This window comes from Mustela putorius, unplaced genomic scaffold (assembly GCF_011764305.1).
Source record: "Mustela putorius furo isolate JIRA1106 unplaced genomic scaffold, ASM1176430v1.1 tig00000487_pilon_pilon_pilon, whole genome shotgun sequence".
In the NCBI taxonomy this organism is placed as follows: Eukaryota; Metazoa; Chordata; class Mammalia; order Carnivora; family Mustelidae; genus Mustela; species Mustela putorius.
The window spans coordinates 5,555,771-5,580,513 of NW_025421399.1; the positions used below are offsets into that span (position 1 = coordinate 5,555,771).

Consider the following 24,743-nt stretch of genomic DNA (forward strand, 5'->3'; position numbering starts at 1 on the left):
TAAAGACCAACAATACTATTACTAAACCGGGCCTGACATCTCCCCTTCCCGGCTGGGTTGAGAAAGGAAAGATTCCTCCTGCATTTTCCCCCTTTGTTAGAAAATGCATCTCCTTCCTTGATGTGGAAGGACTTGCCAGAATTTCACGCCTCTGGGAAAGCCTAATATTATGCTGCGTGGTTAAAAATAGAAATGACCTGATATTAACAAAACATTTACTGCCTGGAATTGGGAACAGCGAGCCCGTGACACTGCTTCACAACCAAGTTGCTGGTGAAGCCCTGGCCTCAGGGCTCATACACAGCAGCCAGATGGTACCTGCTGCAAGTGGAATCCTGTAGGAAAGGGCGGTTCCAGCCTGCCTTATTCGGAAAGGGAGAGCAGTCTGAAATGGTTGCCCCCCTCCCCTTTCCCCGTTTCTCTGTTAATCCAGTTTTCAGAAACTATGCTATCTAGATAGTAAGCCATTTTAATAAATCCTAGGCAATGTTTTTTTTTCTAAATTAATTATTTTGGGGGGGTGTGCAGAAGGAGAGAGAATCTCAAGCAGACTCCTTGCTGAGCATGGAGCCTGACATGCGACTCGATCCCAAGACCCTGAGGTCACGACCTGTGCCAAAATCAAGAGTTGGACTCTCAACTCTTGAGACTCTCAAATCCCACTGAGCCACCCAGGTGCCCTGGCAGTATCTGTTTTAATAAATAATTTGAGCAAGAAAACCCCTAAAAGTACTGGACAGTAACTATGAGAAGTTAAACACCAAGTAAGAAAGTACACCAAAGTAAAACTGGAGAGAGTTAGCCGGAGAGTTTAATGACGTTTAAGTGAAGATGGGCCTCTTTTCCATTCCCTTTCCAGTAACTTCAGATTGGAGCCTGTTTGGGAGGAGCCCTGGCTGGGAGTGTTGTTTCCTGGAGCGGCAGATGTCTGTGTTATCCTAACCGACTGGGATTACAGGCGCAAGCAGCAAATGCTGATAGGCTCAAAGTGGAGGACAGTGTTAGCAAATGCACGTAGGACCAAGGCAGATTTTGTGGGATGAACAGAATTCTTGTGGGTTGAGTGTTTTTTGAAAATTCTCTCCAAGAATGCATGCAACTTAAATATTTCTTTACCGAAAGGGGAGGAGGAGTAGAATGGTTTGCAGTGTCAAAAAAAAATTTTTCCCCCTCTGGTTCCTTATGCCTCCTCCTCTCAGAGGAGCCTGAGAACAAACCGGTGTGAGGGTGGGTAATTTTTATCTTGATACAGTCAAGCAATCTTTCTGTGTAAATCAAACATCCGTCCTCTTGAAGTGATAGCTTTGCCCAGTTGAAGGAACACAGGGACAGAGGCAAGTCCAGACTTCCAGTCCTAGAAATAGCAGGACCTGAGCCATAACTGCTGCTTGTCCCCCAGGGGCTAGTTTTCTTGTTATTTGTAAAAGTGAATGATTTTTGTTTTTGTTGTTGTGTGTTTTTTTGTTTGTTTGGGTTTTTTGTTTTGTTTTTTGCCATTTTTGATGCTGATGTTTCCACATTGGGGGTCCTGGAGTGACAGGGCAGAGTGTGAAATCCATAGGATGGGGAGGAGGAACTGATGTCTAACTCGTGATCATCAGGGGCTCCCCTTCCGCTGGAACTTTAAGAATATTCCCCTTTCAATTCCACATGTCTGGAGTTAGAGTGCTATAAATAAGTTTCTGTTCATGTGACGGAACTGGCTGAGGGCAGTCTTAAAATTGAAGGCTTCAGGTAACTCCTTATTTCCTCCTTGAGCTGGGGGCCGGAGGGGGGGTTCCTCTTTCACTCCTCCTCCGACTCTGCCTCCCCTCACCCCCCAGCCCATCCCTCTGACCGCGGAGCGCAGGCAGGCTGCCTCCAGAGCACAGGCTCCCACTGCGGGGGCAGAACACAGAGTGTGCATATATGCCTGTGGGAGATGACGTGGGTTTCGTGACTCACTGTAACTCAATACGGGTAAACACGACAAACCCCAGCTCTGCCACTTTCTTGCAACGTGACCTTGGACAGGCTGACTAACGCCATTGATTCTTGCTTCCCTCATCTGTAAGAGGGAGATGCCTGGTGCCGCCAGATTGCCGGGGAGCCTGGGGCCCTGTTGGCAGGACGCTTGGCAGAGTGGCTCCTGGCGAGTGTTCAGTGAGAGGCGCTCATCACCGCCAGCACCACCATCATCACCGTCATTATCATCATTAGGCATTAATTGTTGTTTCTGATCCCACTGCCTGGTTTACTTCTGTTTCCAAAGCCAGCCTTTGCCAAATCACGTGACTCTGATCCTGGTCAGGGAAGAAGAAAGAATCTTTCTGTCTGGGCCTGAGCTTCCTCCTTGTTTTTGTGCCCTGGAGGCAGAGGACTGTTTCCTAGGCCCGAAGTTCCCTGGCCAGACAACTGAGGTGATCCTGCCCTCAGTTAGTCAGGGTACCTTGTAAAGCGCTTTTTCTTCAGTGTTGCAGCTTTCTGACTTTGGGGGCGGGTGGTGTGTGTGTTCAGTTTCATGAGCTTATTTGATTATCAGTCCTGCCTTCAAGTCCTCATCTGGGCTCCTGGGCCTTAAGAAGCCACTGGGCCTTAGGAACACTTTCCCAGGCTCAGGGTTCCAGTCTGAAAAACCCCGAGACCATGACACATCTGTACCTCTAGGGCACGGTGGCCTCCACCAAGGTTATCATTACTCTGAGCATCCAAGCATTTGGAGAAGTGGGACTTGCCGTGGCTTCGGTTGGTACTTTTCTGTTGTTCTTTTGATCTAACACTCATAACCCGGAATTGGGGGGTTTAATTATCATTGCTGGCATTATTCAAGCTCATTAGTTTTAAGAGGTTAAGGAATCAGAGGTGTAAAAACAATCTGACACTCTATTTCCCTCACATGAGTTTCTTTTCCTGTTCTGTCTGTGGAGAGGACAGAAGCACATGCCTCAGAGGTGAGCAGAACAGAGACTCCTCCCGTTGGCTCCCATGGGAGGGGAAGCTGAATTTACTCCCTCAACCTCCTGAATGGATGGTACCCAAGCCCCTGCCACCTGGCATTGTCACCTCTCATGTCCTTGAACAAGTTTACAGCGTCACGTTAAGTTGTTTGCTCAATCCTTGAAAGATCAGGATGAATAAATGACAGGAAATGAAACCCATCTGAACACATTTGATAGATCACGGAATATCATTCTGAAATGCCAAGTGTAATCTTTCTCTCCAGCTTTCAGTAGACATTAATGGCTAAATTCTGCCTCAAGTTACATAAACACGTTTGACCAAAAGGAAGGAAGGAAAAAAAAAATCCATGCAGCGTGAACACCCTTGAAGAAACAGAGCCAAATCCTGAGATGGCATGTAATTATGTACTAGCTACCAGATTCTGAAATAGCATGTAATATGCCAAATAGATGTTTATTTCCTCTTGTTTTTTTCAAAAGGGTCCCACCCAACCACTGAAAGCAGCATCAAAATAACTCAGGGTGGGTTTAAGCCACCTCTCTTGGTGCCAGCACACAAACCTGTAAAGGCACTGCTAATCCAGTGCACACCAACCCTTGGCATATTCTAGGATGTTGCAGGAATAGTGTACACAGGAGGTTTGCAAGGGCTTCAATTTGAGCCAGTTCATTAAAGGCAAGTGAAGCACAGGAAGGAATCTGCAGCAAATGTGTATAATTTAGGAGTCCTGTCTGGCTATTAGGTCTTAAAATATTTGTACACCCTGAAATGGGGAGTCCCTAGTGTCCAAGCAGTTTGCTGCCCTAGGAGTGAAAGCTGGGATTCCTCGGGCCAAACTCATTGAAGAGCCAGTGTTTTAATATCGACCCGTTGCAAAGTCTATCTTAGTAAATTATCTACATATATTCAGGTCATACATGGACCAAGTTATTGAGGGGTTATTAAGGTCATGCGATTGATTCTTACTAAAACCCCTTTAACCCCCTACTTTAAATCCTTTCTGGAACAAGACAAGGGAGAGACTAAATCATACAAATAGCTCACCACTGTTTCTCTCAAAGTCTTTTCTGTGGGTTGCTATATATTTAATTCAACAATACTCAGAACATATTAAAGACAACCGTATTTATTTTTTGCAGACTTTGTGGTGAGTGGTTTTGAAAATGCTCAATGAGGGTGGACTTGACCTTGAGAAATAGTTACAAGTCAGCTGAATCTAAGACTGATAAACAGAGTTGGTGGTCAAGTTAGGTAGTGCTGGCTCACATCAATGGCAGGGCGTTCAGTTCAACACAGAAGAGTAAGACTCCATCCCTGCCTTTAGGAAGCTGTGGTCCAGATTGAGGGGAAGTCATCCGGAAGACAATTTCAGTACAATTTCATAAGCAACATGAAGGAGGTATGAAAGGACGCTTTGGTATTGGAGTGATGGAAATGTTGTAAAGCTGGATGGTGGTGATGGCTGCAGATTTGGTAAATTTACTGCAAGTCATTAAATTATACACTTAAAACAGGTGAATTTTATGATATGTGAATTATACCTCAATAAAGAGGACTTTAAAAGAAGGGTGTGGTGGGAGTACAGAGGTTCCATTTAGTTCTAAATTCAAATTGCAGTCTTTACCACCCTTGTCAAGAGAGTAAAGAAGGGGGAAGGGGAGGTCAGAGAAGCAGTGAAGATTTAGGCTGCTCTGTGTATGGTTCTTAGGTCTTGGACCTGCCTTTCAAAAAAGCAGTCTGAAGGACGCCAAGGTTGGAGGCAAGGAGACCGGTAATAAGGAGATCGTAATGATCTTGGAGAGAAACTGTGGAGACGGGAACCAGGGTGTGGGATGAAAAGGGAAGCACAAGTTCATGAGTTGATAGGCGACAGTGGCAGGACTTGGTAACAGGTGGGATATGGTGGTGAGGGAGAGAAAGAAGTTGGGGAAGGCTTAAATACGGAGGAGGATGGCAGAGGGTGGAGATGCTGAGATGCCTGTGTGACATCCAGATGGAAATGTCCCAACAGGCAGGTGTGCATGTGATGGTGACCCTTTGGGGGAGACTCAGGGTTACAGGTCATTAGTCTATGAGTGATAGTTAAAAACATGGGAGGGAAGAGATGGGTCACAGAGACCTTGTGAGTTGGAAGAAAGCTAGGCTGTTGGAAACCAGGGGAATTAACATTTGTGGGGCAGGGAGAGGAATGTGAGAGAAACAGAAGGAAAATCAGCAGAATGTGCTGTCAAAAAGCCAAAGGAGTAATGTTTTGGGAAGGGAGGAGTGATAGTGTCAAATGTAGATAAAGCTTCAGAAAACAAAGACTAAAAAGCTGTCCCTTGAATTTGGCTACTGATCTTAGAACAACTTCAGGAGAGGGGAGGGGAGGGGACAGCCAGGTTGCAGCAAGTTAGGAGCGAATGGGGGGAGTGGAGATAGAAATGTAGCAGGTTGGGGACAGTGCCAAGTCTGTGGCTAGAGAAGGACTGTGTGTCCTGTAGCTTTGTTCTTTTGTACTCAGTATAGGAGGGACTTGAGCATGTTAGTAGGCTGAGCCAATTAGAAGGAAGGAAATGTCAAAGATACAGACAACTAGTTCCTGGACGGAGAAGAACTAGACACAGCGGGGTGTGGGCCAAGAGCTTGGGCCAGGCCAGGTGCTGGCCCAGAGAGTGTCACTTTCCCCTGGGGACTTGAGGTCTGCGGGGGTGTGTAGCCTGGAATGGAAGGGGAGGAGTGGCGAGGCTTCCTACCTGATGGACTTGGGTCCTTTGCTTTGTTTCCTGTGTGTATAAAACAGGAAGAGAAGTTCTTTGTTGAAAGTGTGGGGATTGCAGGTCTGAAAAAGGTAGGAAGGTTGAAAACCAATGATGACAGAGGGAGCTGATGGACGAGTAAGCATGCTGACGTCAGTCGACCTTCTCCCCATTATCTCCCTCACTCCACCTCTCCGTATATGGGCATGATGGGAGTTCTGCTCCTGTTCCCTGGGTTAAGCCACTTCTCACCACCTCCACTCCTACCCCTGGGTCTGAGCCACCATCATTTCTCCCCCAGGTTTCTATCGGAGTTCCTTACCAAGTTTTTCTGCTGCTTCCCTAGCAAGAGCTATCTTTAAACACTGTAAATCAGATCATGCCGCTTCCCTGCTTAAAATCATCCCGATAATTCTTCCTAAGAGTAAACTCCAGACACCAAATTTTGTCCTGAGAGATTCAACATGATCTGGCCCCATTTACTTCTCCTATCTTGTTACATGCCACATTCTCCCTTGATCAATGTGGTTCAGCCACTCTGGCCTTCTTTTGTTTCTTCCAGAGCTCCAAGTTAGTTCCTGCCTCAGGGCCTTTGCACTTGCTTCCCATCTGCTCAGGATGCTCTGGCCAGCTCTTTCCCATCTTTTTACCTCTACAACCAAATGTTACTCCCCCAAAGAGGCTTCCCTACCTGTGTAAGGGAGCATCACCCCCCAGCCGGTTACCTCTTTTTGCCTCCTTATATTTAGCATTAATCAAAACTATCTCATGTATTTATTTACTTGTGTGTTTTGTTTGTTTCTCAATTCCAGAATAAGAATTCTGGGAGAGAAGGGACTTCGTTTAGGACGTTGTAGGCACTTGATAAGTATTGTTATTTTTAAGGGCAGTGTTGAAAGTATCCTTATTAATAAGGACATGAATGTCCTATGAAATTAGACAAATAAAGCCCCAGTGACTTCAGGCCACACAGTTGTGTGATTTTCTTCAGCAGAGACCATCAGATAATAAGATTGATCTTCTTACATGTTTGTTCTGGAGACAACTTCAAACAAGCATTTCCAAATGAGGGTCAGGTGGCAGAGGGATCTAGGTGAAAAGCACTGGATTCCCAGTGTGACCAGTTCAGCTATTTATGTTCTTATTCATTTTACAGAAATTCCCTCACTTTTACAGTCTTGTACGTGGGTTGGCAAGTTGTGGGAGGAAATTGCTGACTCTGCTGCCAGCCTCACAGCTAAGCTGCATTGTACAGGTGAAATCAGGTTACTGAGCTCGGTCTGGTTTCCTTGGTGACCCAGGAGGTTTGGTTATATTTGAAATTGCTAAGGAGAAAAATTCAATAGCAACATTTCTGTGTTTTCCTTAGGGAAGGTGCACTTTTCAATCCTCAGCTGAAGCCGAGGACAAGCCTCCTGGATTGGCGAGGGTTGACCTCTGGCCAACAGGCTGAACGACACTTTCTCAGTGCTCCCAGAATCTCACACCCAGTCTGGCAAGTTTGTCCTATGCCAGCTCTGGGTAATTACATCATGACTCCTCGGGCTCCCTGACTGTTTTGTTTTTGCATGTAAACACTGTAACTAGGGTGACGAATAGTTAGGTTATTGGAGAATGTGTTAACCACCTTTCTTCTGGTGGGATGACAGTGGAAAGGCATATTATTTTATAAATGGTAGGTCAACCCCCCATTAATCTTTAATGGTTTTTTTTCTGGATATCCTGGTTTATCAAATTTAAGCTTTCATGTCATTCGTTGACAAGCTTTGTGTGCCAAGCTCTGTGCTAAGTACTTTTCAAGTGCTATTTTGTTTTCATGACACTATTATGAAGTGGGTACTATTATAATTTTTATTAATTTTTTTTATAGAGAGGGTGGGAGGGGCAGAGAGAGAGAGAGAGAGAGAATCCTAGGCAGACTTCACAGCACAGAGCCCAAAGCAGGGCTTGATCTCATAACCCTGAGATGACCTGAGCTGAAATTAGGAGTCAGATGCTTAACCTGAGCCACCAAGGCACCCCAAAGTGGGTCCTGTTACTAACTTCGTTTTATTTTTTTTTTAAAGATTTTATTTATTTATTTGACAGAGAGAGATCACAAGTAGGCAGAGAGGCAGGCAGAGAGAGAGGAGGAAGCAGGCTCCCTGCTGAGCAGAGAGCCCAATGCGGGGCTCGATCCAAGGACCCTGAGATCATGACCTGAGCCGAAGGCAGCGGCTTAACCCGCTGAGCCACCCAGGCGCCCCACTAACTTCGTTTTAAAGATGTGGAAACACAGAGAGGTAAAGTGACTTTCCATGGTCACACAACTAGGAAGTGATGGGTTTGGGATTTTGGGAAGTGATGACTGTTTATCATGCACTCCGACTGTATCCTGAATTCTCACATAGAACTCTAATGGAAGTGGAGGATAATTTTAGTTTCTTGCAGTTACCTGATATTCAGAGTCCATCTTATGCTGCATGTCCCGCAGATACTGAACATTACTCACGAACTTCTGCCTGTCCTTTGCTTCATGCAACATGATTCTTAATCCCCAACCTGCGTATAAGAGATAAATACATGTGCTGTGACATACTCCTTCGTTGCTGTGCCAGATTTGGATTTATCTTAGTATAATTGCTTTTGTTCATCTAATTTCCATTGTTTGAAAAGCACAGATGCTCCTTTCAGCCAGCAGGGACTCTTTGTGTTGGTGTGGATGCCCTTACAGCCCTCCTGTTCTGGGCATAAATAACACGGCCACATTCATCAGCTGGCTTCAGTGATCTCGTCCTGGTTATTCATAGGGGGTTAGGTTGACAGACACCTGATTCAGAAGCAGTTCTACGACTTGACAGAAAGAAAGAAGAGAAAACTTAAGAACCTAGCGAAATTAGTAATGAGTAAAGTTATGAACACCTGGTCACTTAAATTCACTTATTCAACAGTCGTGCTCCTATTTCAACTGAGACACTATGCTGTGTGCTAGGTAGGATACGAACATGCCCCTGCCTTGGTTGTTGCTTACAGTCAGGTGGGCGGAGGACTGACATTGAACCTCACTGCACCCCAGCCACTTCAAACTCCATGAGGTTTTCTCATGAACCTACCCTTCCTTCAGAATTGTCGGAGGGGAATGTTCACACTGCCCAGTGAGCTCCTCCACCACCCCTCTCCCCTGCCATTCAGATCCTCACCCAGCCCTGATGGTTTTCTCCCCTGAAGTAGCCCCTAAATCCGTCATGGGGAGAGTGTGGGCCCTGCTGTGAGACTCTGGGTTCAAATCCCAATTCTTTGAGTACTGACAAAGGAACCCTAATTGTGATAAGTGCTATAGAGTAGCAATGTGGGCTTCTTTGAGAGATGGTTATTATGGAAGGGCATGACAGGGTCTGGGGGCAAGGTTTTCTTTAGGAAATGACACTGGGCTTCCTAAGGAGTGAGCCAGGCAAGAAGTGGGGCGGAGAGCATCTCAGGCAGAAAGGACAGCAGGTGCGGGAGCTTCAGGGTAGCAGGGGGCTGGTGCGGTTGAGGACCAGGAGGGCCAGAGCAGTTGGAGCAGAGAGAGGAGAGAACAGCAATGGAGGGGCTGTAGGGGAGACAGCCTGGAAGGTTATGATTGCCAAGAGCCATTTAACTGCCACTGGAAAGTTCCAGCCTGGGGAGTGAATGGTTAGACTTGCATTTTATTTTATGTTTTATTTTTTAAAGATTTTATTTTTAAGTAATCTCAACACCCAACCTGGGGCTCAAACTCACAACCCCAAGATCAAGAGTCCTACATGCTCTACGGAACTGAGCCTGCCAGGTGGCCCTAATTTGCATTTTCAAAGGCCCCTCCAGCTCTGGCTCTGGTGTAGAGAATGAATGGGGGGGAGGGGCTGGATCGAAAAAGGAAAGTAGAAAGACCCCTGGGAACCTATGATGATGATCCAGATAAGATGGTGACCACACTTGAGGGGCAAGAGTGGAGAGGAGGCAGGCGTCCGAGCTACTGTTGACTGGCCTCCGGAAGGGCTGGGCACTCTTGTCAACATTTACACATAGTAACTCGTTCCATCTTCAGGAAGGCATTGAGGCAAGCACTCGATTTCCATTTTGCTGGTAAGGAGACTGGGGCACAAAGGGGCACAGAGTAGCTTGTTTAAGGTTACAGAGCTGCTAACTGGAAGAGCCGGGGTTTGAACCCACAGAGTCTCACAGCAGGGCCCACACTCTCCCCATGATGGATTCCAGGGCGGGTGGGGGGGGCTACTAGGGGGAGAAAATCATCAGGGCCCGGTGATGGCACAGATGGCGCGGAAAGGCGAATGTGAAGGAAGCCGGCCAGGTTACGGGCTCGAGCAGCTGGCTGGGCGCTGGTGGCTGGTCAGCTGGTCGGTGGGCGATTCTGGAGACATTTCTCTTTGTGAGAAAACCGTGTGGCGTTTGAAGGGGAGGGGGGTGGGGGAGCAGCAGATGGAGAGGTCACGCCAGCACCTAGAGGCGGGGCTCTGGAGCTGACCAGAGAAGTGAGGATTTGGGCACCCCGGCATTGGGTGACAGCTGACGTGGAAGGCAGTGTGCGTACTGGAAAGAGGAGAACCCGGGGCACGAAAGCTGAGGAGCAAGCACTCCAACTCGAGAACCCCGAGCGGAAAAGAAGGCTGCAAGGCCGCCAGAGAGGCAGGAGGCAAACCAGGTGGGCGCGGTTGCATAGACGCTGAGAGGAGCGGGTTTCAAGGAGCAGGCTATTTATAACCTCGGTGAGAACACTGAAGACCGATTGCAGTGCATTGCGCAAATGAGAGGTAAGGAAGTAGAGACAGTGCTTTCAAGAGCTCTGGCTCTGACTGGTGTGGCCCAAGTTTATGACCAAAACATTTAAAGTCACACAGTTATTAAACAGTGCTGTCCATGAGGAGTCCGCTAGACTCAGTCAGGGTCATCTGAGGTCCTACACATCCTGCTTTTTTGGCCAGTGAAGTCTCTTCGGTGATTTCTACAGATACATTTTTTTTAATTGACATAGAACATGACATTCGTTTCATGGGTACCACAGAATGATTCGATCTGTATTTGTTGCAAATGATCACAGTAAGTCTAGTTAGCATCTATCACCCACATAGTCATAATTTTTTTCCTCCTGTGATGAGAACTTAATAGAATTAGATCTATTCTCTTACCAACCTTCAAATATACAGTATTTTCTCGTTTATTTATTTAATTTATTAATCTCTATACCCAGCATGGGGCTCAAACTCATGACCCTGAAATCAAGAGTCACACACTCTTCTGACTGAGCCAGCCAGGTGCCCCTTAGATATGCAGTATCAACCATAGTCACCACGCTATGCGTCACATTCTCAGTATTTACTTATTTTATTACTGGAAGTTTGTGTTTTTTGACTTCCTTCACCCATATTGCTGTGCCCCCGCCCCAGCCCCATGCCTTTGACAACTGCCAGTTTGTTCTCTGAATGTTCTCTGTGTCTGTGAGCTTTGGTATTTTTTTTTTTTAGATCCAAATATGAATGAGATCATATAATATTTCTTTCTCTGTGTGATGTATATATCTTACATTTTATCTGTTCATCCATCAGTAGACACTGAATTTGCCTCTGTGTCTTAGCTATTGCAAACAATGCTGCAGTGAGTTAGTGTTTTGGATAAATTCATATGGGAGTTCTATTTTTAATTTTTTGAGGGACTTCCATATTTTCCATAGTGGCTGCACCAATTTATATTTCCACCAGCAGTGCACAGGGATTCCCTTTTCTTCACATCCTGATCAGTACTTACTTGTTATCTTTTAGATACTAGGCCCTCTACAAGGGTGAGGTGGCATCTCATTGTCAGGGTGATGTGTATTCCCCTGTGATGAGTGATATTGAACACCTTTTCATGTACCTGTTGGTCATATGTATGTCTTTTTGGGGAAAAAAAAAGTCTATCCAAATCTCATTTTTAAATCGGGTTTTGGGTTTTTTTTTTTCTTCTACTGAGATGTATGTGCTTTTTATATGATTTGGATACTAACCTTTTATCAGATATGTGATTTGCAAATATTTTCTCTCATTCAGTAGATTGCCTTTTCATTTTGATGATGCTTTCCTCTGCTGTGCATAAGTTTTTTGGTCTGGTGTGGTCCTACTTGTTGGTTTTGCTTTCGTTGCCTTTTTTTTTTTTTTTAAGTTTGTTTATTTAAGTAATCGCTACACCCAACATGGGGCTCAAACTCATGACCTTGACATCAAGAGGCCCCTGCTCTTCCAACTGAGCCAGGCAGGCACCCTGCTTTTGTTGCCTTTGATGCCTTTGATATCAAATCCAAAAAAGCATTGCCAAGACCGAGGTCAAGGCACTTACCACCTACAGAGTATTATGGTTTCAGGTCTTACGGTCAAGTCTTTAATCCAGTTTGAATTAATTTTTGTGTATAGTGTAATCTCACCCAGTTTCATTCTTTTCTGTGTATCTTCCAGTTTTCCCTGCACCATTTATTGAAGGGACTCTCCTGTCCCCATTGAAAATTCTTGGCTCCTTTGTCATAAATTAATTGACTACATATGCAGGAGTTTTCCAAGCCACTCTATTCTGTCCCATTGATCTATGTGTGCTTTTGTGCCAATATCATACGACTTTATTATTATAGCTCCGTAATATTGTTTGAAATCAGGAAACATGGTGCCTCCAGCCTTGTTCTTCTTTCTGATACACATATTTAAGTGACTTCCATGTAACAGATGCTGCTCTAGACTGTGGAGAGACAGCAGGGTAAGATAGACAACATCCCTACCCTTGGGTGTTTGCACTCTGAAGCTTTCCTTCCTCTCTCCATTTTTTTCAGTTGTGTAGATATTAGCAAAATCAGGTTGCCCCTGACTCATGGTGACTCAGTGTCTGGCCTGGTCATTGTGAAATCTCACCAGGTTTCCCACCTAGCCCTGAGCAAATTTGTGCTGCTGTCTCTGAAGTACAGAAAGCTGGTCTTTGAGAGTCCCAAGTCTAAAACTACAATCCAACAGATAGTTCCACAGACTGCATGCAAAGCCTAGATTTTGCCTCTGAGGATTTTTAATGGTAATTTATAGAACTACACATTAAAAGATCATTTGGGGGGCCCTGGGTGGCTCAGTTGGTTAAGCATCTGACTCTTGATTTTAGCTCGTCGTGATCTCAGTGTCATGAGATCAAATTCCAGTTTGGGCTCTGTACTGGGCATGGAGCCTGCTTGAGATTCTTTCTCTCCCTCTCCTTCTGCTCCTCCCCCCTTCTCTCAAATAATCACTTCCAACTTTTCATATGAATTTGTACCTGCAACAGAATCAAGTTTTTTAGGAAAACAATGGTGTTAAAACAGGGAGAAAGATGAACCCCTGCTGCTATTGTTGGAAAGAACAGTCTGTCTGAATATTAATCAGGCAGAGAACATAAGATTTCGTAATGAAAATGTGTTAATGGTCACTAAAGGGGCATATCCCAGAGTCCACTTGGATGATATATCTTGGTTCCAAAATTAACATAGAAAAATCAGCTCATATATCCTGGTTTTCATGCCTTGTTATTTTAAAGAGGCTTCTAAGTCAAGAGGCGTGAAAAAACTGTGTCTAACTAGGTAGGAAATAACACTATTTGAACTACTTGCTAGGTTACCTCTGACTTCACAATCATCTACCAAATAAAGGACTTTCAAATTACCTACAAAAGTCTCTTTACCCTCCCATAAACTGTTACTGCACTTCACTATAAAATGCATATTTATAAGCATCATGGTGCCACGTGTAATTTATTTAAATACCTCCATACTCTGTGAGAGTAAACAAATACTACAGGCACTGGGGAAAGAGATCGTTAGGAGATCACCACCGTTTAGGAAAAGGTTCTCCAACTTTCTGAAGTACCACTTGAACTTCATACTGTACTTCAGGTTTGAAAACTGACCAGGACAAACAAGAAACAGAAATAACTGGAAGTAAATTCACATGAAATAATGCTTAATTTGCAGATCTCAGTTTAGTGGGCCCACTCAACCAGATGGCCATTTGAAGCCCAAACATTTTTTCTCAGCAAATACAGACAGGTGGGGGAGGGGATGGTAATAAAATGTGGGCAAGGAGCATGTTTCTAAAATAGCGTTCTGTATTCTCTTCCATTTCTCACCTTTGAACTGCTTCTCAATTTAAAATCCACTCATGGTCATGCATGCTTCTGTTTTAAGTCTCTGGTGACAATATATTGGGCCAAATATGTGCTTTAAAAAATCAACGTAAGAAGCCATATTAAATCAGGAGAAGGAGAGGAGAAGGGAGTAGGAGGGATGTGGGCAAGGGAGAAGGGAGTCCTGCTTTGCTGACAGCAAGCGCGAGTGATTCTTCTTGGCCTCAAAATTCTACAGATCTGTGAAATTTCAATGAGGAATATTCTAAGAACTTTGTGACATATGTATTCCTCTCTAGTGTAAGTTTGCAATGAATTCAAACCAAGTTTCCCTGACTAAGGAGAACAGAATCTGATTGCAGAATAGGTTTCTTTCAGTTCTCTAAAATATCATATATGCCATCCTTCTGCTCTATGACCACATTTGTCAAAAGACTTGAAGGAGCTCTTTTTAATAACATCAAGCTATTTCACTGTTTTCTTATTAAAATTTCTAATATGTTCTCATATCAGAAGTATTAAAGTGAATATTTTATTGGCTTAGCAATAAAGAAAAATGTAATGTAAAAATGTAAATGTAAGCCTCTCTTTAGGCTGCACGTTCCCATGGACCACAATCTAAATGGCTATATTAATACCTGACAGTCTGGTTTATAAGTATTTCCCCTTTTCCACAACTGGGTGCTTGGAAGAAGGAGATCAGAACTTATTTCTCCTTTTACACAATTAATTAGTTTGTAATGACAGAGGTTATAGGATTTCTTTAAGTCTTAGCTTAAAAAAAATCTTAAGAGTTTTAAAATCTTATAAAAATAATGAATATAAGCAACAAAGATGAGTGATTTGGGGCCAATTTTCCTAACACCCCACTACTGAGAGAATGCTGTGACCCAACGTAAAGAGGAGAAATTGACATGGATGCGGGGAGATAATTGGACTCTCCTCCAGTTTGGTTTAGGAAATCGAGGGGTGGGGGTGTAAGGGGCTTGTGAGAAAAGCTCTTTGGCAGTGACTTATTTATTGTGAAACTGACAGAGATGGGCGGTCACACACTGACTTTCAAGCCTAGAAGAGAGAGACTCCATGTATAACTGGGAAACTTCGGGATGTGGGATTGATGTCACAGGCTTGACAAGCAGTTTGATGCTCCCAACGATGACAATATCAACAATTTCCCTCTCAGAAGCCAGAGGGGCCGTACGGTCCGTGTAGACACTACTGTGGACTTGCAGACCCAAGAAGCCTGCAGGGAAGTTACGCAGCTGCGGGGCGGCCGCCAGGGTGCAAATAAGTGATCCCCGGGTCCCCCACACCTGTTCCTTGAGGCAGGTAAACACGGGTCCCCCAGGGAGAGGGAGAGGCCTGGCCGACAGGCTTCGGCCCTATTTACCCCCAGAATGGCAGAAGCAGAAAGGAGAGGGTGTCCTCCTTCTCCCCACACTTCCTCGGAGGACTGCGGGCCGCAAGGGTCGCGCGCGGCTGGGGCCGGCGGGCCGTTACCTGGCGGGTCCGTCCTTCCCCACCTGCGCGGGCTGAAGGGGCCAAGGGGCGGGACAGGCGGGCTGGTCCAGGGCGGAGGGGCCGCCCATCAATCGCGCAGGGCGGTCTCTGTGTTCCTCTTCCTCCTCCTGTCTCGTCTCCCCTCCCGCTACCGGCCCCTCTTCCTCCTCCTCCCCGGAGGCAGCTTTCGGCGGCAGGGCTTTCTAGGGGTGGAGGCGGTGGGGGCGGCTGCCCGGCGTCCTCCCGTTTCCCTGGCAACGCGGCCTCCTCACCCAGCGCGCGGGAGCTGGGGGCTGCGAGCGCTGGCGCGGGGGTGGGGCCGGGGCCGGGAGGTCCTGAGCCCAGACGAGGGTGCCCAGCGGTTGCCGTGGGAACGGGATGCAGTCGGGGAGGCAGAGCGGTGATGGCGGTGGGCAGAGAAGACACGGGGAAGGAGCACGCCCAATTGGCTTTGTCTTGATGCCCAAGCCCAGACCCAGATATTGAGGCCATCACCCCTGCTCCGAATCGGTGCTGTGCTTTATAAAGAACGTGATTAGAAAACAAGAGGGTGAAATAGTTTTAGCTGAATAAAGTAATATTAAATAGATAGGTAGAGGAAAGACAGTGCAGCCCTGGAGTTTGAGCTATTCGGAGAATCTCAGAAGTACTTGCTCCCAAATAAGAAGGAAGAAATAAATGATCAAGGGAGGCACTCTGTCTATTGCAGAACTGAGACCAGATCCCAGTTATCTCCTGGTTATAATTAATCTTGGCTGCCTTTCCCAAGGAAGGAAGTTCTTGGAGGTTTACACTAGTGCCCACAGATTTGGAAAAGACCAGAACCTCACCTTCTCTCTGCCAGACTTATTTCTGTGTGTGGTTTTTGGTAGGCCAGGATGACTCTTCCATTCATTTTGCACATGTAGGCACTCAATAACTTGCCAACTGATGTCAAGTTAGGGCACTTTTGATTGGGTAGAGAATAGAGGGAAAAGAGAATAGAAATTCTTGGACTTTCCATCCGTGCCCAGCATCCCTAGGTGTCTGTGATTTGGGTGTTCTCTAAGCAATCCCCCAAATCCAGCTGGCATCCATAGCTCTGCATCACTGCCCCCTTCCTTCTGTTCTTATCACCACCACCCTAGTTTGGGGCTCCGGGACCTCATGTCTGGATTATCATAAGGACCGCCCAACCACATCTTGAGCTCCTGTCTCCCATACCCTAGCCGCACCATTTCCCTGATTCTATAAGCAGCTCGGGTCTCATGCTGTGGCTCTGCTGAGAAGTTCTCAAAGATTCCTCGCTGACTGCGAACTAAAATCCAAACTCTTGACTGCGGTGGCTTTCTCTATACCTTCCTCCAGGCTTGCTTTTTTTTGGTTTTCCTCTGTCAGGGCTTCTTCATTCATACTTCAGCTAGACCAGACTGCATATGATACTCTGAATGTCACCCCCTGCTTTCACATCGAATCCCGAGGCACATCCTGATCCAGGCAGAGTCCAGATAATGTGTACTTAGGAGAAAGCTTTGTTTTGGGCGCTTTGTCATCCACCCTCCTTTGGTCCTTCAGCAGTCACTGGTACCTTTCCATCCACCCACGTTCTGTTCTTGTTCTCAACCAGCTATCAAGTAATCCTTATCAAAGCATTAACTGTAAGTATTAACCTAAGACCCCTGCCCATGGTCTTTACCTTTCCATCTTTTTAAAATTATTTTTTGAAATTCAAGTGTAGTTGACACACCATGTTACATTAGTTTCAAGTGTACAGCATAGTGATTCAACAGGTTTATACATAATGCTATGCTCACAAGTATAGCCACCATCTGTCCCCATACAGTGCTCTTACTGTATCATTGACGACATTCCTTATGCTGTGCCTTTTATTTCCATGTCTTAATCATTCCATAACTGAAAGTCTGTAGCTCCCACTCCCCTGCACCCATGTTGCCCCTCCCCTGACCCCCTCTTCTCTGGCAACCTGTTTGTTCTCTGTATATATAGGTCCGACTCTGCTGTTTGTTTGGATTCCACATATGAGTGCAATCATATGACATTTGTCTTTCTCAGTCTGACTGACTTCACGTAGCATAATGCCCTCTAGGTCCAACCCTGTTGTTCCAATTCGCCTTTCAATCTTGATCAGACACACTGATTGAAATTATAATAGTGAAATGATAGATGGAGAGCGTGTTCTGTTCAAGTTAAATAAAAATTATCATAACAGTTAATGATAATCAGGAATTATTAATAATAGAGGAGAAAGTGGAAGCCCAGGTGAGATTGAAGAGAAGGGACCTGCCCAAGGACAGAGATAAGCAGCAGATCAGGGCTCCAAAGCAGGGCTCCCCATTCTCAGCTCCCCATGTTGCCTACTAGTAAGAAAAGTCCCTTGGCACTTGTTAGATCCAGGTTTTTCTCCTTCCACTTCAACATCCATGTAAAATACTACTATCTACCTCAAAGCATCACTGTGGAGATGAACAAGAGAGGGCAAATAATAGAGCATCGTACTTGGTCTGCTAGCACTCAATAATTTACTTTCTGAGGCACATTTTAAGATTTTATTTAATGCCCATGAGGGAAACCATAAATATTTTCGGAATTTTTTCTAATTTATTTTTATTTAATTATTATTTTTTAATTTTTTAATTTTTTATAAACATATATTTTTATCCCCAGGGGTACAGGTCTGTGAATCACCAGGTTTACACACTTCACAGCACTCACCAAAGCACATGCCCTCCCCAATGTCCATAATCCCACCCCCTTCTCCCAAACCCCCTCCCCGCAGCAACCCTCAGTTTGTTTTGTGAGATTAAGAGTCACTTATGGTTTGTCTCCCTCCCAATCCCATCTTGTTTCATTCATTCTTCTCCTACCCACTTAAGCCCCCATGTTGCATCACCACTTCCTCATATCAGGGAGATCATATGACAGTTGTCTTTCTCTGCTTGACTTATTTCGCTAAGCATGATACGCTCTAGTTCCATCCATGTTGTTGCAAATGGCAAGATTTCATTTCTTTTGATGGCTGCATAGTATTCCATTGTGTATATATACCACATCTTCTTTATTTTTTTTTTAAGATTTTATTTATTTATTTGACAGAGAGAGATCACAAGTAGGCAGAGAAATAGAGAGAGGAGGAAGCAGGCTCCCCGCTGAGCAGAGAGCCCGATACAGGACTCGATCTCAGGACCCTGAGATCATGACTTGAGCCGAAGGCAGCGGCTTAACCCACTGAGCCACCCAGGCACCCCTATACCACATCTTCTTGATCCATTCATCTGTTGATGGACATCTAGGTTCTTTCCATAGTTTGGCTATTGTGGACATTGCTGCTATAAACATTCGGGTGCACGTGCCCCTTTGGATCACTACGTTTGTATCTTTAGGGTAAATACCCAATAGTGCAATTGCTGGGTCATAGGGCAGTTATATTTTCAACATTTTGAGGAACCTCCATGCTGTTTTCCAGAGTGGCTGCACCAGCTTGCATTCCCACCAACAGTGTAGGAGGGTTCCCCTTTCTCCACATCCTCGCCAGCATCTGTCATTTCCTGACTTGTTGATTTTAGACATTCTGACTGGTGTGAGGTGATATCTCATTGTGGTTTTGATTTGTATTTCCCTGATGCCGAGTGACATGGAGCACTTTTTCATGTGTCTGTTGGCCATCTGGATGTCTTCTTTGCAGAAATGTCTGTTCATGTCCTCTGCTCATTTCTTGATTGGATTATTTGTTCTTTGGGTGTTGAGTTTGCTAAGTTCTTTATAGATTCTGGACACTAGTCCTTTATCTGATATGTCGTTTGCAAATATCTTCTCCCACTCTGTCAGTTGTCTTTTGATTTTGTTAACTGTTTCCTTTGCTGTGCAAAAGCTTTTGATCTTGATGAAATCCCAATAGTTCATTTTTGCCCTTGCTTCCCTTGCCTTTGGTGCTGTTCCTAGGAAGATGTTGCTGCGGCTGAGGTCGAAGAGGTTGCTGCCTGAGTTCTCCTCAAGGATTTTGATGGATTCCTTTTGCACATTGAGGTCCTTCATCCATTTTGAGTCTATTTTTGTGTGTGGTGTAAGGAAATGGTCCAATTTCATTTTTCTGCATGTGGCTGTCCAATTTTCCCAGCACCATTTATTGAAGAGGCTCTTTTTTCCATTGGACATTCTTTCCTGCTTTGTCGAAGATTAGTTGACTATAGAGTTGAGGGTCTATTTCTGGGCTCTCTATTCTGTTCCATTGATCTATGTGTCTGTTTTTGTGCCAGTACCATGCTGTCTTGATGACAGCTTTGTAATAGAGCTTGAAGTCCGGAATTGTGATGCCACCAACGTTGGCTTTCTTTTTCAATATCCCTTTGGCTATTTGAGGTCTTTTCTGGTTCCATATAAATTTTAGAATTATTTGTTCCATTTCTTTGAAAAAGATGGATGGTACTTTGATAGGAATTGCATTAAATGTGTAGATTGCTTTAGGTAGCATAGGCATTTTCACAATATTTATTCTTCCAATCCAGGAGCATGGAACATTTTTCCATTTCTTTGTGTCTTCCTCAATTTCTTTCATGAGTACTTTATAGTTTTCTGAGTATAGATCCTGTGCCTCTTTGGTTAGGTTTATTCCTAGGTATCTTATGGTTTTGGGTGCAATTGTAAATGGGATTGACTCCTTAATTTCTCTTTCTTCTGTCTTGCTGTTGGTGTAGAGAAATGCAACTGATTTTCTGTGCATTGATTTTATATCCTGACACTTTACTGAATTCCTGTATAAGTTCTAGCAGTTTTGGAGTGGAGTCTTTTGGGGTTTCCACATATAGTATCATATCATCTGCGAAGAGTGATAATTTGACTTCTTCTTTGCCGATTTGGATGCCTTTAATTTCCTTTTGTTATCTGATTGCTGAGGCTAGGACACAGATAAGCAGTGGTGATAATGGACATCCCTGCCATGTTCCTGACCTTAGTGGAAAAGCTTTCAGTTTTTCTCCATTGAGAATGATATTTGCGGTGGGTTTTTCATAGATGGCTTTGATGATATTGAGGTATGTGCCCTCTATCCCTACACTTTGAAGAGTTTTGATCAGGAAGGGATGCTGTACTTTGTCAAATGCTTTTTCAGCATCTATTGAGAGTGTCATATGGTTCTTGTTCTTTCTTTTATTGATGTGTTTTATCACATTGACTGATTTGCGGATGTTGAACCAACCTTGCAGCCCTGGAATAAATCCCACTTGGTCGTGGTGAATAATCCTTTTAATGTACTGTTGAATCCTATTGGCTAGTATTTTGTTGAGTATTTTCGCATCTGTGTTCATCAAGGATATTGGTCTATAGCTCTCTTTTTTGATGGGATCCTTGTCTGGTTTTGGGATCAAGGTGATGCTGGCCTCATAAAATGAGTTTGGAAGTTTTCCTTCCATTTCTATTTTTTGGAACAGTTTCAGGAGAATAGGAATTAGTTCTTCTTTAAATGTTTGGTAGAATTCTCCCGGGAAGCCGTCTGGCCCTGGGCTTTTGTTTGTTTGGAGATTTTTAATGACTGTTTCAATCTCCTTACTGGTTATGGGTCTGTTCAGGCTTTCTATTTCTTCCTGGTTCAGTTGCGGTAGTTTATATGTTTCTAGGAATGCATCCATTTCTTCCAGATTGTCAAATTTGTTGGCGTAGAGTTGCTCATAGTATGTTCTTATAATAGTTTGTATTTCTTTGGTGTTAGTTGTGATCTCTCCTCTTTCATTCATGATTTTATTTATTTGGGTCCTTTCTCTTTTCTTTTTGATAAGTCGGGCCAGGGGTTTATCAATTTTATTAATTCTTTCAAAGAACCAGCTCCTAGTTTCGTTGATTTGTTCTATTGTTTTTTTAGTTTCTATTTCATTGATTTCTGCTCTGATCTTTATGATTTCTCTTCTCCTGCTGGGCTTAGGGTTTCTTTCTTGTTCTTTCTCCAGCTCCTTTAGGTGTAGGGTTAGGTTGTGTACCTGAGACCTTTCTTGTTTCTTGAGAAAGGCTTGTACCGCTATATATTTTCCTCTCAGGACTGCCTTTGTTGTGTCCCACACATTTTGAACCGTTGTATTTTCATTATCATTTGTTTCCATGATTTTTTTCAATTCTTCTTTAATTTCCCGGTTGACCCATTCATTCTTTAGAAGGATGCTCTTTAGTCTCCATGTATTTGGGTTCTTTTCAAACTTCCTTTTGTGGTTGAGTTCTAGCTTTAGAGCATTGTGGTCTGAAAATATGCAGGGAATGATCCCAATCTTTTGATACCAGTTGAGTCCTGATTTAGGACCGAGAATGTGATCTATTCTGGAGAATGTTCCATGTGCACTATAGAAGAATGTGTATTCTGTTGCTTTGGGATGAAATGTTCTGAATATATCTGTGATGTCCATCTGGTCCAGTGTGTCGTTTAAGGCCTTTATTTCCTTGCTGATCTTTTGCTTGGATGATCTGTCCATTTCAGTGAGGGGAGTGTTAAAGTCCCCTACTGTTATTGTATTATTGTTGATGTGTTTCTTTGATTTTGTTATTAATTGGTTTATATAGTTGGCTGCTCCCACGTTGGGGGCATAGATATTTAAAATTGTTAAATCTTCTTGTTGGACAGACCCTTTGAGTATGATATAGTGTCCTTCCTCATCTCTTATTATAGTCTTTGGCTTAAAATCTAATTGATCTGATATAAGGATTGCCACTCCTGCTTTCTTCTGATGTCCATTAGCATGGTAAATTCTTTTCCACCCCCTCACTTTAATTTTTTTTTTTTAAGAGCGAGAGCGAGCACAGGCAGACAGAGTGGCAGGCAGAGTCAGAGGGAGAAGCAGGCTCCCCATGGAGCAAGGAGCCCGATGTGGGACTCGATCCCAGGATGCCGGGATCATGACCTGAGCCGAAGGCAGCTGCTTAACCCACTGAGCCACCCAGGCGTCCCCCCCTCACTTTAAATCTGGAGGTGTCTTCGGGCTTAAAATGAGTTTCTTGGAGGCAACATATAGATGGGTTTTGTTTTTTTATCCATTCTGATACCCTGTTTCTTTTGACAGGGGCATTTAGCCCATTAACATTCAGGGTAACTATTGAGAGATACGAATTTAGGGCCATTGTATTGCCTGTAAGGTGACTGTTACTGTATATGGTCTCTGTTCCTTTCTGATCTACTACTTGTAGGCTCTCTCTTTGCTTAGAGGACCCCTTTCAATATATCCTGTAGAGCTGGTTTAGTGTTTGCAAATTCTTTCAGTTTTTGTTTGTCCTGGAAGCTTTTAATCTCTCCTTCTATTTTCAATGATAGCCTAGCTGGATATAGTATTCTTGGCTGCATGTTTTTCTCGTTTAGTGCTCTGAAAATATCATGCCAGCTCTTTCTGGCCTGCCAGGTCTCTGTGGATAAGTCAGCTGCCAATCTAATATTTTTACCATTGTATGTTACAGACTTCTTTTCCTGGGCTGCTTTCAGGATTTTCTCTTTGTCACTGAGACTTGTAAATTTTACTATTAGGTGACGGGGTGTGGGCCTATTCTTATTGATTTTGAGGGGCGTTCTCTGAACCTCCTGAATTTTGATGCTCGTTCCCTTTGCCATATTGGGGAAATTCTCCCCAATAATTCTCTCCAGTATACCTTCTGCTCCCCTCTCTCTTTCTTCTTCTTCTGGAATCCCAATTGTTCTAATGTTGTTTCGTCTTACGGTGTCACTTATCTCTCGAATTCTTCCCTCGTGGCCCAGTAGCTGTTTGTCCCTCTTTGGCTCAGCTTCTTTATTCTCTGTCATTTGGTCTTCTATATCACTAATTCTTTCTTCTGCCTCATTTATCCTAGCAGTGAGAGCCTCCATTTTTGATTGCACCTCATTAATAGCTTTTTTGATTTCAACTTGGTTAGATTTTAGTTCTTTTATTTCTCCAGAAAGGGCTTTTATATCTCTTGAGAGGGTATCTCTAATATCTTCCATGCCTTTTTCGAGCCCGGCTAGAACCTTGAGAATTATCATTCTGAACTCTAGATCTGACATATTACCAATGTCTGTATTGATTAGGTCCCTAGCCTTCAGTACTGCCTCTTGTTCTTTTTTTTTGTGTTGAATTTTTCCGTCTTGTCATTTTGTCCAGATAAGAGTATATGAAGGAGCAAGTAAAATACTAAAAGGGTGGCAACAACCTCAGGAAAATATGCTTTAACCAAACTAGAAGAGATCCCAAATCGTGAGGGGGTAGAAAGGGGATAAAAAGAGGTTCAAAAAGGAAGAAAGAAAAAAAAAAGAAAAAAGAAAAAAAAAGAAAAGAAAAGAATTTAAAAAAAGAAAACAAATAAGAAAAATATAAAAAAGAAAATATATATATATATTGGATAAACTAGTTAAAAACGTTAAAAAAGAAAAAGATAAAAGTTAAAAAAAAATTTACCAGAAGGCGAGAAAAAAAACAAAAAATGAAAAAGAAAAAAATTAAATTAACTGCAAGACTAAAAATAAATCACAGGGAAAAAGCCATGAGTTCCGTGCTTTGCTTTCTCCTCCTCTGGAATTCTGCTGCTCTCCTTGGTATTGAAACCGCACTCCTTGGTAGGTGAACTTGGTCTCGGCTGGATTTTGTTGATCTTCTGGGGGAGGAGCCTGTTGTAGTGATTCTCAAGTGTCTTTGCCCCAGGCGGAATTGCACCGCCCTTACCAGGGGCCAGGGTGAGTAATCCGCTGGGGTTTGCTTTCAGGAGCTTTTGTTCCCTGAGCGCTTTCCGTAGAGTTCCGGAGGGCGGGGAATACAAATGGCGGCCTCCTGGTCTCCGGCCGGAGGAGCCGAGAGCCCGGGGCCCCACTCAGTGCGCCCTCAGAGAACAGCGCCCAGTTACTCCCGTCTGCCTGACCTCCGGCCGCGCTCCGAGCTCACCGAGCCTGCGACCGGTTCAAGGTAACACGGAGCTGCGAGCTTACTGTCAGCTCTGTCTCTGTAGCCGGCTTTCCCGTTCCAATACCCGCAAGCTCTGCGACACTCAGACACCCCCGATCCTTCTGTGACCCTGCGGGACCTGAGGCCACACTGACCCCGCGTGGGCTTTGCCCCGGTTTAGCCTCTGGAGCGATGTCCCTCAGCGGAACAGACTTTTAAAAGTCCTGATTTTGTGCGCGGTTGCTCCGCTGCTTGCCGGGAGCCGGCCCCTCCCCCCGGGGTCTATCTTCCCATCGCTTTGGATTCACGTCTCCGCCGGTCCTACCTTTCAGAAAGTGGTTGTTTTTCTGTTTCCAGAATTGCTCTTCTTCTCTTCGATCTGCCGATGGATTTTCAGGTGTTTGCAATCTTTAGATAAACTATCTAGCTGATCTCCGGCTAGCTGAAGTAGTCTCAGCCTGCTACTTCTCCGCCATCTTGACTCCTCCTCCCTATTTAATTATTTTTTAATTTAAGATTTTATTCATTTACTTGACAGAGACCGAGAGAACAGGAGCGAGGAGAGGGGCAG

General features: G+C 44.3%; 1 protein-coding gene across 3 annotated transcripts in view; it reads right to left on the bottom strand.

Moving 5' to 3' along the window:
* MARCHF10 (membrane associated ring-CH-type finger 10) overlaps nucleotides 1-15,644 on the bottom strand; it is an 85,949-nt gene extending 70,305 nt beyond the window's left edge. Inside the window, exons 1-2 of one of the 3 annotated variants that reach the window (XM_004749231.3) lie at nucleotides 15,300-15,644; nucleotides 8,113-8,219 (exon numbers count right to left, since the gene is read on the bottom strand). In XM_004749231.3, the coding sequence (XP_004749288.1) occupies nucleotides 8,113-8,202 (90 nt within the window). In that variant the 5' untranslated portion in view covers nucleotides 8,203-8,219; nucleotides 15,300-15,644. Of the gene's footprint in view, nucleotides 1-8,112; nucleotides 8,220-13,802; nucleotides 14,023-15,299 lie in introns of those variants that run through there. The other 2 variants (XM_004749230.3, XM_013054546.2) reach the window with 2 other exon arrangements.
* Nucleotides 15,645-24,743: the final 9,099 nt, after the last annotated feature.